Source organism: Rana temporaria, chromosome 11 (genome assembly GCF_905171775.1).
Source record: "Rana temporaria chromosome 11, aRanTem1.1, whole genome shotgun sequence".
Classification (NCBI taxonomy): Eukaryota; Metazoa; Chordata; class Amphibia; order Anura; family Ranidae; genus Rana; species Rana temporaria.
In genome coordinates this window covers 161,006,763-161,026,158 of record NC_053499.1, presented here as the reverse complement: position 1 = coordinate 161,026,158, position 19,396 = coordinate 161,006,763, and the positions used below count along the sequence as shown (strand labels likewise).

General features: G+C 48.4%; 1 protein-coding gene across 1 annotated transcript in view; it reads right to left on the bottom strand.

Moving 5' to 3' along the window:
* CDH13 (cadherin 13) overlaps positions 1-19,396 on the bottom strand; it is a 561,676-nt gene that overhangs the window by 283,143 nt on the left and 259,137 nt on the right. Inside the window, exon 4 of the mRNA XM_040329592.1 lies at positions 6,388-6,504. Within this exon, the coding sequence (XP_040185526.1) occupies positions 6,388-6,504 (117 nt within the window). The remainder of the gene's footprint in view (positions 1-6,387; positions 6,505-19,396) is intronic.

The following is a 19,396-nucleotide window of genomic DNA, read 5'->3' as shown; positions in this document are numbered from 1 at the left end:
AAAATATCGGGCAGTCTGCCAAGTTTGTAACATTAGAAACATTGTAACTAATGCTTCCTTCTTATATCAAACTTCTGTGTATGCAAATGCAGGAAGTTTGACCACTTAAAGTCCAAATCTTTTTTCTGACACTTGTTGTTTCTTACGTTAAAAATCAATATTTGTTGCTAGAAAATTACTTGGAACCCCCAAACATTATATATAATTTAGCAGAGACCCTAGGGAATAAAATGGCAGTTGCTGCAATATTTTGTGTCACACTGTATTTTCCCAGCGGTCTTTCAAATGCATTTTTTGGGAAAAAATACACTTCAATGAATAAAAAAAAAAACGAAACAGTAAAGTTGGCCCAAATATTTTTTTGTTTTAATGTGAAAGATGATGTTACGCCGTGAGAATCGTGATCTATCTTCTAAGCAAAAAAAATAGCGATTCTCATTTTAGCCAGAATCGTGCAGCTCTAGTATCCATCAAGGCTCCTGGCGCTGCGACAAATGGCCGATCGTCCCAATCAAAGCGGAACTGGGCTTCCCGCTGCTTCACGCTTCTCACACGATGTGGACAAATACATTGGAAAAGAAGCATAAGGATAGGGACCGAAAGATGGAATATAAATCCCCCCCACAGCCCGAATGTGTTGGCGGGCCGGGAAAAAGAGTCGCATCAATAACCCCCCCCCCCCCCCGCGCGCCATTTGTCACCCCACGCCATCTGGACACGGAGCCGAAAGCTGCCAAAAGCTGTATTAAAACATTTTAATTTTTATTGGGATTTATTGGGATCCCTTAAGATGACATCTCCTACGCGATTTGTCAAATGACGTCTCTCTGAACGTCCTCCAAATCCGGCGCGCTGGGCTGGGGGCCGCCGCGGTGAAGTGAAACATGAAGCCGCGTCCTTTAGTTGCTTGGGACAGGTCCGTCCCATGACTGTTGTGACAATTAGTGCCGCTTAGACGATAGCTGTAGTACAATCAAGCGGCGTCTAATGATTGGCTGCTGGGCGATGGAATTTCGGCAACCGCCGCGGCGCTGAGCCAAAATCAGGCCAAAAAAATATCCAAATGAGAATTTGACTATTACTCACGATCATGTCTGTGGTTTAAGTCAAGGGCTTTTTTATTCAGCTGGAGCACGGGAGAAGCAGTGCCGGTGTCCTGTCGAGAAATGCCTGTGACAAATAATGCCCGCCAAGTACTGCACATGCGCGGTACAGAGCCGCCGAAAGCCACCAAACATCCGAATTACCAATAGACCCTCCAGCGCACTCCTTGCCATTACAAACATTCAGTGCTGGTGGTGCCGGTGTTCTGATGAGAAATTCCCCTGTCGAATAATGCCCGCCCGGTACTGCGCATGCGCATCGCTTGCGCAGTATGGAGCCGCCGTAAGCCGTCGAACATCTGACTTTTACAATCAGCTGTAGGCGGCGCCTGCGCTCAATAGCCGGCATTGTGCCACACGCTCCTGAGGCTCGTGCGAGTCTGCAAGGGGCGGATTTCTTCATGATGGGCGCGTGCGAGGGGCGGATGCCTACAGAAGGGGGCGTGTTTAGTAACGATGGGCAGTGCTATTGCTTGTGTTAGCTAGCTAAACCACTTTAACAGCACCGCCCATCATAGATGAGCGAGTGTGGGGTGGAGGAACTAGACTGGCCTGCGCAGAGTCCCTGAAAAACAACCCCACCTATAACCTCCCCTCGGAGATGCCTTTGTAAGCAAGGCATTTCCCTATTCTGCCTAGTGACAGGACACTGATCTACTGCTCCCTTTCATCGGGAGCAGACGATCAGTGTCACACGTAGCCATGCCCCCACACAGTTGGAATCCCCCCCTAGGACACACTTAACCCCTTCCCAGCCCCCTAGTGGTTAACCCCCTTCCCTGCCAGTGTCATTTACACAGTAATCAATGCATCTTTATAGCACTGATCGCTGTATAAATGACAACGGACCCAAAATAGTGTCAAAAGTGTCCGATGTGTCCGCCGTAATGTCGCAGTCACAATAAAAATCGCAGATCGCCGCCATTACTAGTAAAAAAAATATTAATAAAAATGCCATAAAAACTATCCCCATATTTTGTAGACGCTATAACTTTTGCACAAACCAATCAAACGCTTATTGCGATTTTTTTTCCAAAAATATGTAGAAGAATACGTATCGGCCTAAACTGAGGAAAAAAATTGTGGGCTAGATTCAGGTACGAGATACGACGGCGTATCTCCAGATACGCCGTCGTACCTCTGAGTTGCGGCGTTGTATCTATACGCCTGATTCTTAGAATCAGTTACGCATAGATTTGACTAAGATCCGACCGGCGTAAGTCTCTTTTTCGGATTTGCGGCGCTATTCGGCTGCTAGCGCGGGTTAAAAACCACCGAAAAGCGCCTCTGCAGAGGCACTTTGCCGGCGGCATAGCCACGGTGCCCCACTGATTTCAATGGGCAGGAGCGGTATACACACCGCTCCTTCACCGCTCCAAGGATGCGGCTAGCAGGACTTTTTTACCGTCCCGCTAGCGCACCGCTCCAGTGTGAGAGCCCTCGGGGGCTTTACATTGGAGAGACAGCAGCGGCTGTTTCGGGTTGGTTTGCAGGCGCTATTTTTAGCGCAATAGCGCCTGCAAAACGGCCCAGTGTAAAAGGGGTCTAAAACGCTGAGCGCTTTTGAAGAGCTTTTCAGACGCTTTTCAGGCTATCCACCTGACCACGTCTGCTCTGATACCAACCCGGCTCACGACCTAGGCTTTCCTCTGACCACGCTCCGGTCGCAGTATTATTTGAATCCTGCAACACCTCACCGGGGTCGCCTGCCTGCTGATTCTACGCCAGCTGTTCCCTAGAACCTCCTGCATACAGTCCAGCAGGCGACCCGTGCTTCTTTGGGCCTGACCTCTCCTGTTTTCACCCTCAGGGGGTTCAGGAACTTAGCTACAAGGGAAGCCCTCTCTCTCCATTGGCCTCCAGTACCAGGTACGTGATACCAACAACCACCAGCCAGGGTTGTGGGGAAGAGGCCCTTGTCCTTGAATTGTTTTTCCCATCATGGGTGTGAGTGGTGGGGCCCCATGTCAAGTTTTTCCTAAGGCCCCCAAAAAGCATAGAGCCGCCTCTGGTCCCCGGACTCTCCAAGAGCAATCAATGATGGAACTCCGAGAGAAGACCAGTTGACACGCTCTCCAAGTGACGGAGCTCAAAATGTCAAAGTCCAAATGAAAGAAGTATAATTTGTATCTTATATCTCCTAAATAAAGTGCTGTAGATAATGCAATAGGCGTTCCTTGCTGTATACTCACTGCCTTGTTCCACCGCAACCTTCGCTTTGATGGGCCAAATAACAGTTCAGAACGCAAGAGGAAGTGAAAAGACCGCGCCGTTCATACTTTCTGATCAAGCAAGACTACACAGAACAACGCTGAAACTCTTTTCTCACTTCTCCCCAATTACTAAAACTTAAAAAAAAAAAAATGAAAGAAAAGCATCCAAGAAGCAAATGGAGGATTTTCTTGCGTTCTGGAAAACGCGTTCGACACAAAAAAACTCCGCTAAGTGCTGTTTTTCTACATTGACCTCATAACATCACCAGAACGCAATTTGAGAAAAACAACATTTTCTATAAAAAAAACTAAATAAGGAAAACGGTTTCCATTTATAGAGCTTTAAAGACATAAAAAGTAAATAAAAAAAAAAGAGAAATGGTAATTAAAAGAAGAAAAAAAAACACACAACAAATGTGTTACAAAATGTAAATGTTACAAAGCAGAACTGTTGCTAGAAATGAAGAACTTGTGCTTTAATGGTCACAACTCACTACCGTATGTCACCAGCAGGTGATGCTGCAAGTGAAGGGTGAAATGTTGTAATCTAGATTCTAGAACAGAGGTCTCCAAACTTTCTAAACAAAAGGGCCAGTTCACTATCCTTCAGATTGGGGTGGGGGGGGGGGGGGGGGGCAAGCTGTGGCCAGTAGGCGTAGAAAATACCCCAGCATCAGTGGGAGTAAGAAAAATCTGAGGCTTTGGGGTCAGTGGGTGTAAAAAAATGACATAACACCTATGGTCAGTAGGAGGAGAAATAGTGTCCCATTGTTAGTAATTGTGGTCGGAATAGCATCCCATCATTGGTGTCAGTGGGAGGAATAGTGCCCCATCATTGGTATCAGTGGGAGGAATAGTGTCCCATCATTGGTGTCAGTGGGATGAATAGTGTCCCATCATTGGTGTCAGTGGGAGGAATAGTGTCCCATCATTGTTATCAGTGGGAGGAATAGTGTCCCATCATTGGTGTCAGTGGGAGGAATAGTGCCCCATCATTGGTATCAGTGGGAGGAATAGTGTCCCATCATTGGTGTCAGTGGGATGAATAGTGTCCCATCATTGGTGTCAGTGGGAGGAATAGTGTCCCATCATTGGTGTCAGTGGGAGGAATAGTACCCCATCATTGGTATCAGTGGAAGGAATAGTGTCCCATCATTGGTGTCAGTGGGAGGAATAGTACCCCATCATTGGTATCAGTGGAAGGAATAGTGCCCCATCATTGGTGTCAGTGGGAGGAATAGTACCCCATCATTGGTATCAGTGGAAGGAATAGTGTCCCATCATTGGTATCAGTGGAAGGAATAGTGTCCCGTCACTGGTGTCAGTGGGAGGAATAGTGCCCCATCATTGGTGTCAGTGGGAGGAATAGTACCCCATCATTGGTATCAGTGGGAGGAATAGTGTCCCATTATGGTGTCAGTGGGAGGAATAGTGTCCCATCATTGGTGTCAGTGGGAGGAATAGTACCCCATCATTGGTATCAGTGGGAGGAATAGTGTCCCATCATTGGTGTCAGTGGGAGGAATAGTGCCCCATCATTGGTGTCAGTGGGATGAATAGTACCCCATCATTGGTGTCAGTGGGATGAATAGTGTCCCATCATTGGTGTCAGTGGGATGAATAGTGTCCCATCATTGGTATCAGTGGGAGGAATAGTGCCCCTTCATTGGTGTCAGTGGGAGGAATAGTGTCCCATCATTGGTGTCAGTGGGAGGAATAGTGCCCCATCATTGGTATCAGTGGGAGGAATAGTGTCCCATCATTGGTGTCAGTGGGAGGAATAGTGCCCCATCATTGGTGTCAGTGGGATGAATAGTGTCCCATCATTGGTGTCAGTGGGAGGAATAGTGTCCCATCATTGGTGTCAGTGGGAGGAATAGTGCCCCATCATTGGTGTCAGTGGGATGAATAGTACCCCATCATTGGTGTCAGTGGGATGAATAGTGTCCCATCATTGGTGTCAGTGGGATGAATAGTGTCCCATCATTGGTATCAGTGGGAGGAATAGTGCCCCTTCATTGGTGTCAGTGGGAGGAATAGTGTCCCATCATTGGTGTCAGTGGGAGGAATAGTGTCCCATCATTGGTGTCAGTGGGAGGAATAGTGCCCCATCATTGGTATCAGTGGGAGGAATAGTGTCCCATCATTGGTGTCAGTGGGAGGAATAGTGTCCCATCATTGGTGTCAGTGGGAGGAATAGTGTCCCATCATTGGTGTCAGTGGGATGAATAGTGTCCCATCATTGGTGTCAGTGGGATGAATAGTGTCCCATCATTGGTGTCAGTGGGAGGAATAGTGTCCCATCATTGGTGTCAGTGGGAGGAATAGTGTCCCATCATTGGTGTCAGTGGGAGGAATAGTGTCCCATCATTGGTGTCAGTGGGATGAATAGTGTCCCATCATTGGTGTCAGTGGGAGGAATAGTGTCCCATCATTGGTGTCAGTGGGATGAATAGTGTCCCATCATTGGTGTCAGTGGGAGGAATAGTGCCCCATCATTGGTGTCAGTGGGAGGAATAGTGTCCCATCATTGGTGTCAGTGGGAGGAATAGTGTCCCATCATTGGTGTCAGTGGGAGGAATAGTGTCCCATCATTGGTGTCAGTGGGAGGAATAGTGTCCCATCATTGGTGTCAGCCAGAGCAACTTCCATTTATGTCACCCAGGGAAGGTAGGGCCCGAAAGTGACTCAAGTCCAGGGGCCCCCACCACCCTAAGTCCTGCTCTGATGTCACCCCATTGAGATGCTTTGCCTAGGAGGACCCAGAAGCCGAGTGCTAGACATCTATGGAGGATCGGTTATTATTTACATCAATCACTTGTCCCCGGACTCTCCAAGAACCATCAATGATGGCGACATCCCCCTATCAGTCCTGTGCAGAACCCCGAGAGAGAAAACCAGATGACATCCCGTCCATGAAAAAGAGTCCAAATGTCAAAGTCCAAACTAAAGCTTGTTCCCAGTAAACGGACTGAAGAGATCTCTGAAGATTTGAACATTTTTGGCTTCTCATTTGCACACCAAAAAAAAAAAACAGCAGTCGCTTCTCATACAACACAGTCAGGTCTTACCTTGCCCACAATCTTTGGGAACGGCGTTCGCTGGTTCTCGGCCATTGAGACCGGAGGGGCCACAATCGATCTCCTGTGTCGCATAAGTGAGAGATGTCTTGGTACCTTAAGCATGTTCTGAAAGATATAAAAAAAAAAAGTATATTTTACAATGATGAACGAGGAAAGTGGCGGAGGAGGGACACAGGTATAAAAAAAAGATACATTTGTTTATTCATAACAGTAATAATAAAAGCAATATTCTGCTAATAATATCACGGCGATCATAATGCATGATGGGATCAGCACGGAATCTGAACAGCAATAAAGTTCTATTTTACTTAATTATTTTCCAATAGTTCCGGTCCAAGTAAAATAACCGATACAGTAACATAGGGCCAGATTCAGGTAGAAGTGCGGCGGCGTAACGTATCGCAGATACGTTACACCGCCGCAAGTTTTCATCGCAAGTGCCTGATTCACAAAGCACTTGCGATGAAAACTACGCCTCCGGCGTAAGCCCACGTAATTTAAATGGGCGTGTGCCATTTAAATTAGGCGCGCTCCCGCGCCGGACCTACTGCGCATGCTCCGTTTCGGAATTCCCGCCGTGCTTTGCGCGCAGTGACGTCATTTTTTCGAACGGCGACGCGCGTAGCGTAATTCCCTATTCCCGGACGGCTTACGCAAACAACGTCAATTTTTACATTTCGACGCGGGAACGACGGCCATAATTTATACAGCAATACGATTGCTGTGTAAAGTTAGGGCAGGTCAAATAACGACAAAAATTGCGACGGGAAACTTGACTACGGACGACGTAGCGAACGCGAAAATCCGTCGTGGATCCGCCGTAACTGCTAATTTGCATACCCGACGCTGGAATACGACGCAAACTCCACCCAGCGGCGGCCGCGGTATTGCATCCTTAGATCCGACAGTGTAAAAAAATTACACCTGTCGGATCTTAGGGATATCTATGCGTAACTGATTCTATGGATCAGTCGCATAGATAGAACAACAAAGATACAACGGCGTATCAGGAGAAACGCCGTTGTATCTCTTTTGTGAATCTGGCCCTTAATTCTCAGTGCAATCATCAATCTGACGTTTTATTATTTATCGGCGCATAACGCGCACTTTTTTTCCCTTAAAATCAGGGAAAAATCGTGGGTGCACGATATACGCCGATCCCCGCTGTCTCTGAGCGCCGCAGCCTAGAGCCGAGCCGGGCCGAGTGTACTGCGCACTCGGCTAGGCTCGGCCACGCTCGGCTCCGCCCGCAGCCACGCGAGAGGAGCCGAGAGAAGCGGAGACAAGCCAAGAGGAGCCGAGAGAAGCCAAGAGGAGCCGAGAGAAGCTGAGAGTCCAGAGCAAAGACATCCCAACAAACTTAATTTTCTAATTTTCACAAAAATATCTCAACATCATTTTTTTTTTCCGTACAAATCTTCGGGGACACTCGTACAATTTGCACATTTAAATAAATCATCAGTTCGGTATCAGGAAATCCGGCGCTCCATTCCTCCCGGCGGGGGAGAGACTTCATTACATCCCGCCATGGGATTAAACAAGAACGCTGCAAGCATATCGATCGGCCTCGGGAAACGTTTAGGAATATGTGAATGGCGGGGCCCTTCCGGAGCTCATTATTCGTTACCGGAGGGAGCGGCCGCCGTCGCGGTGATTTAGAGACTCGGACAAATTAGTCCTGATGGTGTCAGGCCAGTCTTACCGAGGACATTGAAAAATAAAGTCAAATTACCGGCCCCGGCGCGGCATTGATCTCGGCAAAGAGTTTGAAAAGCTTTCACCGTCAAAATTGGTTTGCCCGTCGCTGGAAGAAGAATTGACGTTCACCTTTCACTGGCCCGGATTCAGGTAGATTTGCCCCTTATTTACGGAGGCGCAGGGCAGCGTTTTTGCCCTGCGCCCCCGCAAATTTACTGCGCTACCCGCGATTCACGGAGCAGTAGCTCCGTAAATTGCGTGTGCGCTGTGTAAACTTGCCCTGCGTAAGGCCGCCTAATGTAAATGATCCAGTAGGGGGCGGGAATCATTTAAAATAGGCGCGCTCCCGCGCCGAGCGTAGAGCGCATGCTCCGTCGGGAAACTTTCCCGACGTGCATTGCGGCAAATGACGTCGCAAGGACGTCATTTGCTTCAAAGTGAACGTGAATGGCGTCCAGCGCCATTTACGAATCACTTACGCAAATTACGTAAAATTCGAACGTCGCGACGCGGGAACGACGGGTATACTTTAGCATTGGCTGCCCCTGCTATTAGAAGGGGCAGCCTTACGCTAAACACACCATACGGAAACGACGTAAATTGCGTACGCAGGGCTCGCGCAACATTGTGAATCGGTGTTAGTATGCAATTTGCATACTATACACTGAGCACAATGGGAACGCCCCCTAGCGGCCAACGCAAGAATGCAGCCTAGATATGCGGGCATAAGAGCCTTATGCCACGCAGATTTTAGGCTGCAGTCTGCGTTACGATGTTCCTGAATCAGGGGCATTCGTAACGCCGGGGCAAGTAAGCAATTGCGCTGCGTAACTATGGTTACACAGGCGCAATTGCTACTTGAATCTGGGCCACTGTTATGTTTCCATGGATTTGGGGAGGATTGTACAGAAAGCACTACGTGTGTGATCACCACCGTCACCAGAAGATCCCGAGGACGTGGTCAAGGGTGAGCGTCACAGGAGAAAGCTTTTCTAGAACCTTCCTCCGGACAAAGGGACAGATAGAAGGGTCGGGAACGGAATTACTGTAACTAAGGAGAGGATGATGTGTATATAAGACTGCTACAGAGGTTCTTCTGTCCCCTTAGAACTGTGGGGTCCACACTGTGGCCCTAGGGCCAGATGCGGCCCTTAGTATGCCTTTATCCGGCCCTTGACAGTTTATTTCTCCCACTTTATTTAGGCATTATTACTCCCATTGGCACCAACCATGATACGCTATTCCTCCCACTGACACCAATGATGGGACACTATTCCTCCCACTGACACCAATGATGGGACACTATTCCTCCCACTGATACCAATGATGGGACACTATTCCTCCCACTGACACCAATGATGGGACACTATTCCTTCCACTGACACCAATGATGGGGCACTATTCCCCCCACTGATACCAATGATGGGACACTATTCCTCCCACAGACATGATACAGAAGATGATCAGAGACTGGTGACATGATACAAGAGATGGTCACAAACTACGGACATGATACAAGAGATAGTCAGAAACTGCAGACATGATACATCAGATGGTCAGAGACTGCAGACATGATACATCAGATGGTCAGAGACTGCAGCCATGGTATAAGATATGGTCAGAACGTGCAGACATGAAACAAGAGATGGACACAGACTGGAGTCTACAGATATGGTATATGAGATGGTCAGAGGCTGCAGACATGATACAAGAGATGGTCAGAGACTGCAGACATGATACAAGAGGTGGTCAGAGACTGCAGACATGATACAAGAGAGGTTTAGAGACTGCAGACCTGATACAAGAGATGGTCAGACTTCAGAAGTGATACAAGAGATGGTCAGAGACTGCAGGCATGATACAAGAGATGGTCAGAGACTGCAGACATGATACAAGAGGTGGTCAGAGACTGTAGACATGATACAAGAGATGGTCAGAGACTGCAGATATGATACAGGTTCAGATACAGGCTGGGTAGGAAAGGTGAGCGTGATTGCTTTGCTTTCCCCGGAGTTCCCCTTTAATCTCAGCTCCTAGCTGCACTAAAGCTGCGGATTGTTTAAAGGCATTTATGTTTTCTGACACCAACAATGGATTTTTTTTTTTTTCAAAGCTTACAAAGCTATATTACCTTTCAATTTCTTTTTAAGCCGCACAGAACTGTATCATTTCTTCTCTTTCAATAACAGCATAGCGAGAGATTAAATTGCATTCTTATCGCGCTCTGAGATCCCCGGCAGTACAATCCCAAAGCCATTAAAACACACACTCTAAAATCCAACCGTAAAGCCGCGCTAGTTACAAACAAGTACACAGCGCCTCCGGTCCTTCCTGGCAAAACCGGCACACCGAGAGAGACGACCGCAGAGGGTATCCAAAGAGGACCTGTCACCCAGCAACCAAGTGTACCCAAATATATTGGGGTAGATTCACGTAGCTACGCTATAATTTACGGCGGCGCAGCGTAGTGTATTTACGCTACGCCTTCATAACTTACAGGAGCAAGTGCTGTATTCACAAAGCACTTGCTCCGTAAGTCGCGGCGGCGTAGCGTAAATGGGGCCGGCATAAGCGCGCGTAATTCAAATGGTGAAGGGGGCGTGTTTTATGGTAATATGTGATGACCTGACGTGATTGACGTGATTTACGAACGGCGCATGCGCCGTCCGTGTACATATCCCAGTGTGCATTGCTTCCAAGTACGGCGTAACAACGTATTGGTTTCGACGTGAACGTAAATTACGTCCAGCCCTATTCGTGAACGACTTACGCAAACAACATAAATAATTCAAATTTCGAAGCGGGAACGACGTCCATACTTAACATTGGCTGCGCCTCCTAATAGCAGGAACAACCTTACGCCGAAAAAGCCTTAACGCAAACGACGTAAAAAACGAACGCCGGGCGCACGTACGTTTGTGAATCGGCGTATCTAGGAAATTAGCATATTCTACGCCGACAACAACGGAAGCGCCCCTAGCGGCCAATGTAATATTGCACACAATTCTACGCCGCCGCAATCAAGTTACGTCGGTGGAGGAAGCCTATTTTTTCAGCGTAACTGCCTTTGAGAATCGGCGTAACGCTACGCGGGCGTGGAATTCAAATTACGGCGGCGTATCTGGAGATACGCCGCCGCAAAAGGTATGTGAATCTACCCCAGCGTATACTAGTAACTCTATCTAATGAGAGTATTAAGCCCAAAACCAACAATGTAATATATTGCAGCTTACCGATCATTAGATGTGGTGGCTGCATTTGTTTTCTTTTTTTTTTGGCTTTTTTCCCCTCTGTTTTCACCTGGTGATCTGGCCAGTAACACACCTTCTCTATTAGAGTGCCCCCACTCTGAACGAGGGAGCACTTTTGGACAGTCTGGAGGAAGGGGGGTGTTAGATGGACTAGCTGAATTTACAAATTGAAGCTGAACTCCATGGCACGCTTTATAATGCAGTTACAGTATATTTTCCATTTGGATAAAAGCGGATCATTATAAGCAGGGCCGGGACAATGGGTGGGCAGGAGGGACAGCCGCCCAGGGCACAGTGATGGTGGGAGGGGAGGGGGATGAAGGCTCCAGATCAGTAACTAGCAACCACCAACAAAAATGACAGGTGTTGGGCAAGGCTCCATCAGGTCCTCTTGCATGACAAACCACTAGGAGTGCCGACAAGGACAGAGCTCATCCCAGCTCAAAACATCTAGTAGGGAATGGAAGTCCTAAAAGTCGCAAATCACAACAAAACCATGTAAGGAGGTCTATGCCAGCCTCAGCCCCGGGCCAACCAGGCCACGCACCCTCCAGCAGTTAAAGCTTCCATGAGCACACCACTGCCCATGTGGCCCACGATGTAATACTGTTTTGCACTTGCATAAGCCAGAGGATTAGAACCTCCAGCAGTTAAGCCTTTTATATGCACGCCGCTGCCCATGCGGTCCACGATGTAATACTGTATTACACTAGAATGGGTCAGAGGATTATAACCTCCAGCAGTTAAGGCTTCCATGTGCACGCTGCTGCCCGTGTGGCCCACGGTATAATTCTGTTTTGTACTAGCATGGGCCAAAGGATTATAAACTTCAGCAGTTTAGGCCTTCATGTACACACCACTGCCCATGTGGCCCACGGTATAATTCTGTTTTGTACTAGCATGGGCCAAAGGATTATAAACTTCAGCAGTTTAGGCCTTCATGTACACACCACTGCCCATGTGGCCCACGGTATAATTCTGTTTTGTACTAGCATGGGCCAAAGGATTATAAACTTCAGCAGTTTAGGCCTTCATGTACACACCACTGCCCATGTGGCCCACGGTATAATTCTGTTTTGCACTAGCATGGGTCTGAGGATTATTGCCTCCAGCAGTTACGGCTTCCATGTGCACGCCGCTGCTCGTGCAATCCATAATGTAATACTGTTTTGCACTAGCATGGGCCGTAGGATTATAACCTCCAGCAGTTAAGACTTCCATGTGCATTCCGCTGCCCATGTGGTCCACGATGTAATACTGTTTTGCACTAGCATGGGCCGTAGGATTATAACCTCCAGCAGTTAAGACTTCCATGTGCATTCCGCTGCCCATGTGGTCCACGGTATAATTCTGTTTTGCACTAGCATGGGTCTAAGGATTATAACCTCCAGCAGTTGAGGCTTCCATGTGCATGCCCCTGCCCATGCTGTTATATTGTTTTGCACTAGCATGGGCCGTAGGATTATAACCTCCAGCAGTTGTGGCCTCCATGTACACATCACTGCCCATGTGGCCCACGGTATAATTCTGTTTTGCACTAGCATGGGTCTGAGGATTATAACCTCCAGCAGTTGCGGCCTCCATGTACACATTACTGCCCATGTGGCCCACGGTATAATTCTGTTTTGCACTAGCATAGGCCAGAGGATTATAACCTCCAGCAGTTGAGGCTTCCATGTGCACGCCGCTGCCCATGCTGTTATATTGTTTTGCACTAGCATGGGCCGTAGGATTATAACCTCCAGCAATTAAGACTTCCATGTGCACGCCGCTGCCCATGTGGCCCACGGTATAATTTTGTTTTGCACTAGCATGGGTCTAAGCATTATAACCTCCAGCAGTTGAGGCTTCCATGTGCACGCCGCTGTCCATGCTCTTATATTGTTTTGCACTAGCATGGGCCGTAGGATTATAACCTCCAGGAGTTAAGGCTTCCATGTGCACGCCGCTGCCCATGCGGCCCACGATGTAATACTTTTTTGTATGATTTGTATACAACACAACTTGTCCTGAAGAAGCAGAATCTTTTCCGAAGCGCATTGACCGCCTGGATTTGGAGCAATACTTGGGCACCACTTTTCAAGCAATGTATTATGTATACTGTGGAATAATGGGCCCCGTTCACAAAAGAAGTTCTGTGTTTCCCGAATACTGCTTGCGGCCAATTCACTATTGCTTTCTGCCCCAGGTGTCAAACACAAGGCCTGCAGGCCGAATCCAGCCCTCCAGGCCATTTCATCTGGCCCTCGCACCTCTCTTGCAACTGTGACAACCTCCTTGTTCCTCCTTGTTCCTGCCCCCATCGGCCTGGCCTGCTCGTCCAACATCAGTGCCTGACCTCACAAATGCTCTTCTGGAAGAATGGTGAAACCTTCCCATAGACACACTCCTAAACCTTGTGGGCGGCCTTCGCAGAAGAGGTGAAGCTATTATAGCTGCAAAGGGTGGAGCCAACCCAATATTGAACCCTCCGGACTAAGACTGGGATGCCATTAAAGTTCATGTGCGTGTAAAGGCCGGCGTCCCAATACTTTTGGCAATATGTTAAAGGAATTTCCCCCTCATTTTCTGTTGTGTTAGACCCCAATGAATTAGACAGGAAGTAAGGAGAAATCTCCAAAAATCTGGACTGCAATAAAAAGTTTATAACATTTCTGATCTTTCTTCAATCCACCAACAGCTACGAAAAAACATAAATGTCTTGTATCTGGGGATGAATTTGCCATAATAAGATAATGAGCTTGAAGCACAAAGACACCGAGATGATCCACAACTCGAAGAAAACAAACAGCAGCACAAAGAATCTCGTTAGATACTTCATTAATCTAACAAAGGAAAATCATAAAAAGATTTTGTACATAATAAAGAAGGATGACACAAAATAGCGAGGTGCCAATAATACAATAAAAAGAGATACATAGAGAAGAAGAGCGCAGAACACAACAAAGGAAAGGTACAAAAAAAACATTGAAGAGCTCAGGCGTGGTGATTGGATCCGGCTTACCAAAAAGTCAACCTATTTCCCGCACATCATAACTATCAGTCGGAGGACGTTGTTCGTTTTTTCCGTGGTCAGAGTATAGGGCAGTGGTGGCGAACCTTTCTGAGACCGAGTGCCCAAACGCACACCTCCCAACTTTTTAAGATGGGAATGAGCAGTGGTGGTGCATGCTTGCCCCCCTCTCCTGCTCGCCCCCTCTCCTGCTTTCCCCTTTTCCTGCTCGCCCCCTCTCCTGCTCGCCCCCTCTCCTGCTCGCCCCCCTTTCCTGCTCGCCCCCTTTCCTGCTCGCCCCCTCTCCTGCTCGCCCCCTCTCCTGCTCGCCCCCCTTTCCTGCTCGCCCCCCTCTCCTGCTCGCCCCCCTCTCCTGCTCGCCCCCCTTTCCTGCTCGCCCCCCTCTCCTGCTCGCCTCCCTCTCCTGCTCGCCCCCTCTCCTGCTTGCCCCCTCTCCTGCTCGCCCCCTCTCATGCTCGCCCCCTCTCATGCTCGCCCCCCTCTCCTGCGTGCCCCCTTTCCTACTCGCCCCCTTTCCTGCTCGCCCCCCTCTCATGCTCGCCCCCCTCTCCTGCGTGCCCCCTTTCCTACTCGCCCCCTTTCCTGCTCGCCCCCCTCTCCTGCTCGCCCCCCTCTCCTGCTCGTCCCCCTTTCCTGCTCGCCAGACCCCTCTACACCCCAGATATCCCCCCAGCACTCTAACCCCTCTACACCCCAGATATCCCCCAGCACTCTGACCCCTCTACATCCCAAATACCCCCCCCAGAACTATGACCCCTCTCATTTTGGATCAGCGTGGGCTCAAGGACCAGCTTCTATGGGCAAAGTGCAGGGCCCCCCATGCAGATGGGGCCCCTGGCCAGTGCCCAGGTATGCCCTCTCATTAAGACAGCCCTGCACACCTATGCATGTATTGTCACTTTAGCTGTGCACCCTAATCCAGTCCCTACACCATGGAGACCTTGGCCCCGTACTCACGACCAAACATGTCTGCTGAAACTGGTCCGCAGGCCAGTTTCAGCAGACATGTTTGGTCGTGTGTGGGCGCGAGCGGGCCGAATTCCAGCAAACATTTGCCCGCCGGGCCTTTTCCCAGCGGACAAATATTCCTGGACTTGTTTTAAAACAGTCCGCTGGAATCCTGCCCGCTCGGACATGTACGGTCGTCAGTACAGACCTACCGTACATGTCCAGGCGCCCGCCGTCCCTCGCATGCGTCGAATGACTTCGACGCATGCGTGGAAGCATTTTAAAGGCGGGCCGCCCACGTCGCTGCGTCATTGTCGCGGCGACACCGCGTCATCGACGCGGCGACACCGCGGACACGCCCCGCGTATTGTTTACACGCGGACTTCTGTACGATGGTGTGTACAACCATCGTACAGAAGCCCTCTGGCAGACATGTATGGTGAAAACGGTCCGACGGACCGCTTTCACCATACATGTTTGGTCGTGAGTACCCGGCCCTTCTGTATCTTTAATATGGCCACAGAAAACAATGAAACTCCTCCAGCGCCTCTCTCCTCCTCCCTTCGTTCTCTTTTGTGCATGCTTTTAGCCACATTACGAAGGCGTGTGCTGTATAGGAATGGTAATTAGAGCTGTGATGGCACTAAACCAGCCAGGTGGGAAGGAACTGAAAAAAAAATAAACTAAAAATGAATGTACACAAAAGGTAAATGAATCTATTTTTGTTATTAATCAAATCAAATCACACCAACATTCCCCGGCATGTTATTTCGATAAAGGCCATTGCATTTCGCAGGGCGTGATTTTCCTATTTATGCCCCCGTTCCCGAAGAACGGCTTCGGCCGACGTGAAAGGGGAGAATTTTTATCTCTCTAATACACATTTCTCACTCCGAGCCAAACCAAATAGAAGACAATTTTATATAAATCTGCCAAATGGAACGATTTCAAAACAATGACCGGAGCTCCCCGTCGTCCTCGTGCCAGGGATGAGCGAGGAGGAAACAATGCAGACAAACTGTAATGTATCATTAAAAGAGACCAGGGGGGGGTCTTTAAAAACTTGGAACCGAGACGTGCAGGTGCAGCATCTACCGCGACGGCTGACCTAACCGTGAACAATGCACGCCGACTCTGCCGAAATATGGAAAGGCATAAATGACTTACTTTTCAAATCCGCCATTGTTGAGTTATAATTGGTGGAACTGAAGCAGTTCTGGTGAATTTTATTTAAAGTGTTCGTTCGTCTTTTCAGAAAGAATGAAAAGGTGAACTAACACCGTACACTCTGCTCACCCCCCACTCCTTGGTCCCCGCTGTACTTACCTCCAGGAAAGCTGAGCTGTCAGTGCCCACACAGCGGTCCAACAGTCCTGGGATTCAAAATCCCCATTCTTCTCCCTCTTCTCTGTGCAGCATTCCTTAAACGGACCAGAGCAATTTACTGGGCAGGCATCGACCAATATGAATTGCTCTGATTTATTCCCGGAAGCACTTTACAGAGAGGAAGGAGAAAAGCAGGGCTTTCAAGTTCCAGGACCACTGGGCTGGTTGCATGAGCAATGACAGCGCAGCATCCCCAGAGGTAAGAGTACCACGGTCAGGGGGGGATGGAGGGGGTGTGGGCAGTGTTACTTCACATTTTCATTGTTTTCTGATAAGGTGAACTAACACTTTACAATTTTTTACACGTTCAGAGATAGTGTAATAGATTTATCCCTGGTCCAATTCCAGGATATATGTTATATTCTGCCTCTGATCCAAATTCAAGGTGATGTGAATGCATGCATGCAAAAGAATCACACTGGGACACACTGGTTCCGTGCGAGCTCTTCCTCATCAACAGGAACCCTGGCGTTTTTTCTAGGTCACAGCCCCTTATATAAACAAAGTGACATAAGCAAACGTCATCACATATGTGTGTATATGATTGGTTCATCCGTAAAGGGTCCTTGACATCTGTTTTGCCACAAGGCAAAGCATTCCAGAGCTTTCAGCAGCCATTTTCTTTGCACGGTGGGAGGGGGCAAAGGGGTGAGGAGTGGGAAAGACATCTGTTTCTCGTTTTGAATAAGGGATAAATACCTCTGTCATTAGTGAAGCTGGCACAGGAGTACCCCACATCCTTCAAAAGTCTCTGGGTATCACGGGCCATTCCGTTACAATTCCCTAGGGTCTCTGCTTAAAAAATATATATAATGTTTTGGGGGTTCTAAGTAAATTTCTAGCAAAAAAAATTATGATTTTTACATGTAGGAGAGGAATGCCAGAATGGGTTGGGGTGGCAAGTGGTCAAACACAAGCCCCGGCCCCTTCTCCCTCTCGGGGTACACTGCCTACCCCTTGTTTGTTGCACCATCCATGGGCTCCGGCACTGCGTAGAACAGACCAGGCGTTATGAAGAATCCCTGCTGCACAGGTCCACATTTGTATTCACAGTTTGCCGCATAGCGGCTGACTATTTCAGTTGTACATTTATTTCTTTTAACAAAGGTAAAAATTATCCTTTAATACTCAGAGCAGACAGCAGATCTATCTCTCAGAATACCGGCGCCTTCTCAACCCAAATGCAAAACGAAACTTAAAACTCTAAAAAAAAAAATGTGTAAGACAACTCCGAAATGAAACTCAGTTCCTCCATCCAGCTTTGTTTTTTGGGGGGGGATGCAGCGAAATAAAATAAGAAGTGACAACATAATGAGCTGTCGCAGCTTTCGGCGGGATAAGCCAGGAGGCGGCTTTAGCACCAGCCTGGCGGTAATCAGTCTGCTTTAGGCTCACTTTGCATTTGCGGGTAAATATTGTGCTCCCGCTAACTGGCTCCAGTCAATAATGCATAAGTAAACACGCTTCCTCCGCAGCGGCAGCGATCACCTTGATTGCTCTTTACAACCGGCGCAAAGCAATAAACACTCGGAGTCAGTCGGCAGGCTTATAGAAATACGTCAACGGGAGCGAGTGAGAACATGTGTTTAGATCTCATTTTATATCCTCGGAGGGAATATCTTCAACGGCTCCGAAGAAGAAAAAATAAAATAAAAATTACACTGGCGTTAAATAGACGACTAGCATCTACAAAAAACGGGACCGGTACAGTGTGCTAAGCAGATGCTCCGCCTCTCATTCTCTGGGTTGTGTTTTTTTGTGGAAGCGACATTGTTCCATCAGTTTCAACCTGGAAAAGTGCCCATGGCTCACGTGTGACAGCTCAACTGCAGCGGCATTGCAGTTGGAGGGGAAGTCAAGAGGGTTCCTCTATGGTTTTCTGGGTCACTTGGGAAACTATCCGTTTGGATGCTACCGCCCCCATGTGCCTGGCAGCCATCTTGGGTCAGACAAAGCCTATTTAAGGTCTTGGCTCCAAGGCTTGGTGCACATTTCGCATGTGTGTAATGTAGGGGCAGGCGACACGTCTGAGCGGGGGGGTGATTAGCGGCAGTGGGAGGTTCCAGACAAGTAGGGAAAGGACAAGGACATGACATCCTTCCTGGAAGCCTCTCCACTTGGATACGGACTGGCCAGGCTGGCAGCTCATGTCTCCAACTTCCACTGTTCAGTGTTGTGGCCTTTTCCAGACCTTCAGCATTTGAAACCTACAGGAGTCTTATACAGTATGCCTATGATCCCCACCTCATGCTACGGTCCTTTCCTATGATCCCTATGTTCATGCTGAGTAGGAATGACCTTGGGTTCACCCCAAACCCATATGAGGCCAAACCTGGAAGGAAGCTGCCAGTGCCATCCCCACCCCACAGCTGCACATACACAGGGAAGCTTGTGACATCATTGACCTAATATAGCCACATGGCCATATAAGGTCAATGCCTAATATGGGCAGATGGCATATTAGGACATCCATTGACTTGGCAGACTCCAGTAGACGGACAAAAAGTACTTACAGCCTTCACAGATAGAAGACCTAAAAGCCAATCCGGCACTGGCCACATTGCCATATTAAGTCAATGTCATTGATCTAATATGGCCAAGCATCCATATTACATCATCATTGATCTAATATGACCACATGGCAATATTAGGACACCCATGGACTTGGCAGATTCCAGTAGAGGGACACAAAGTTCCATAG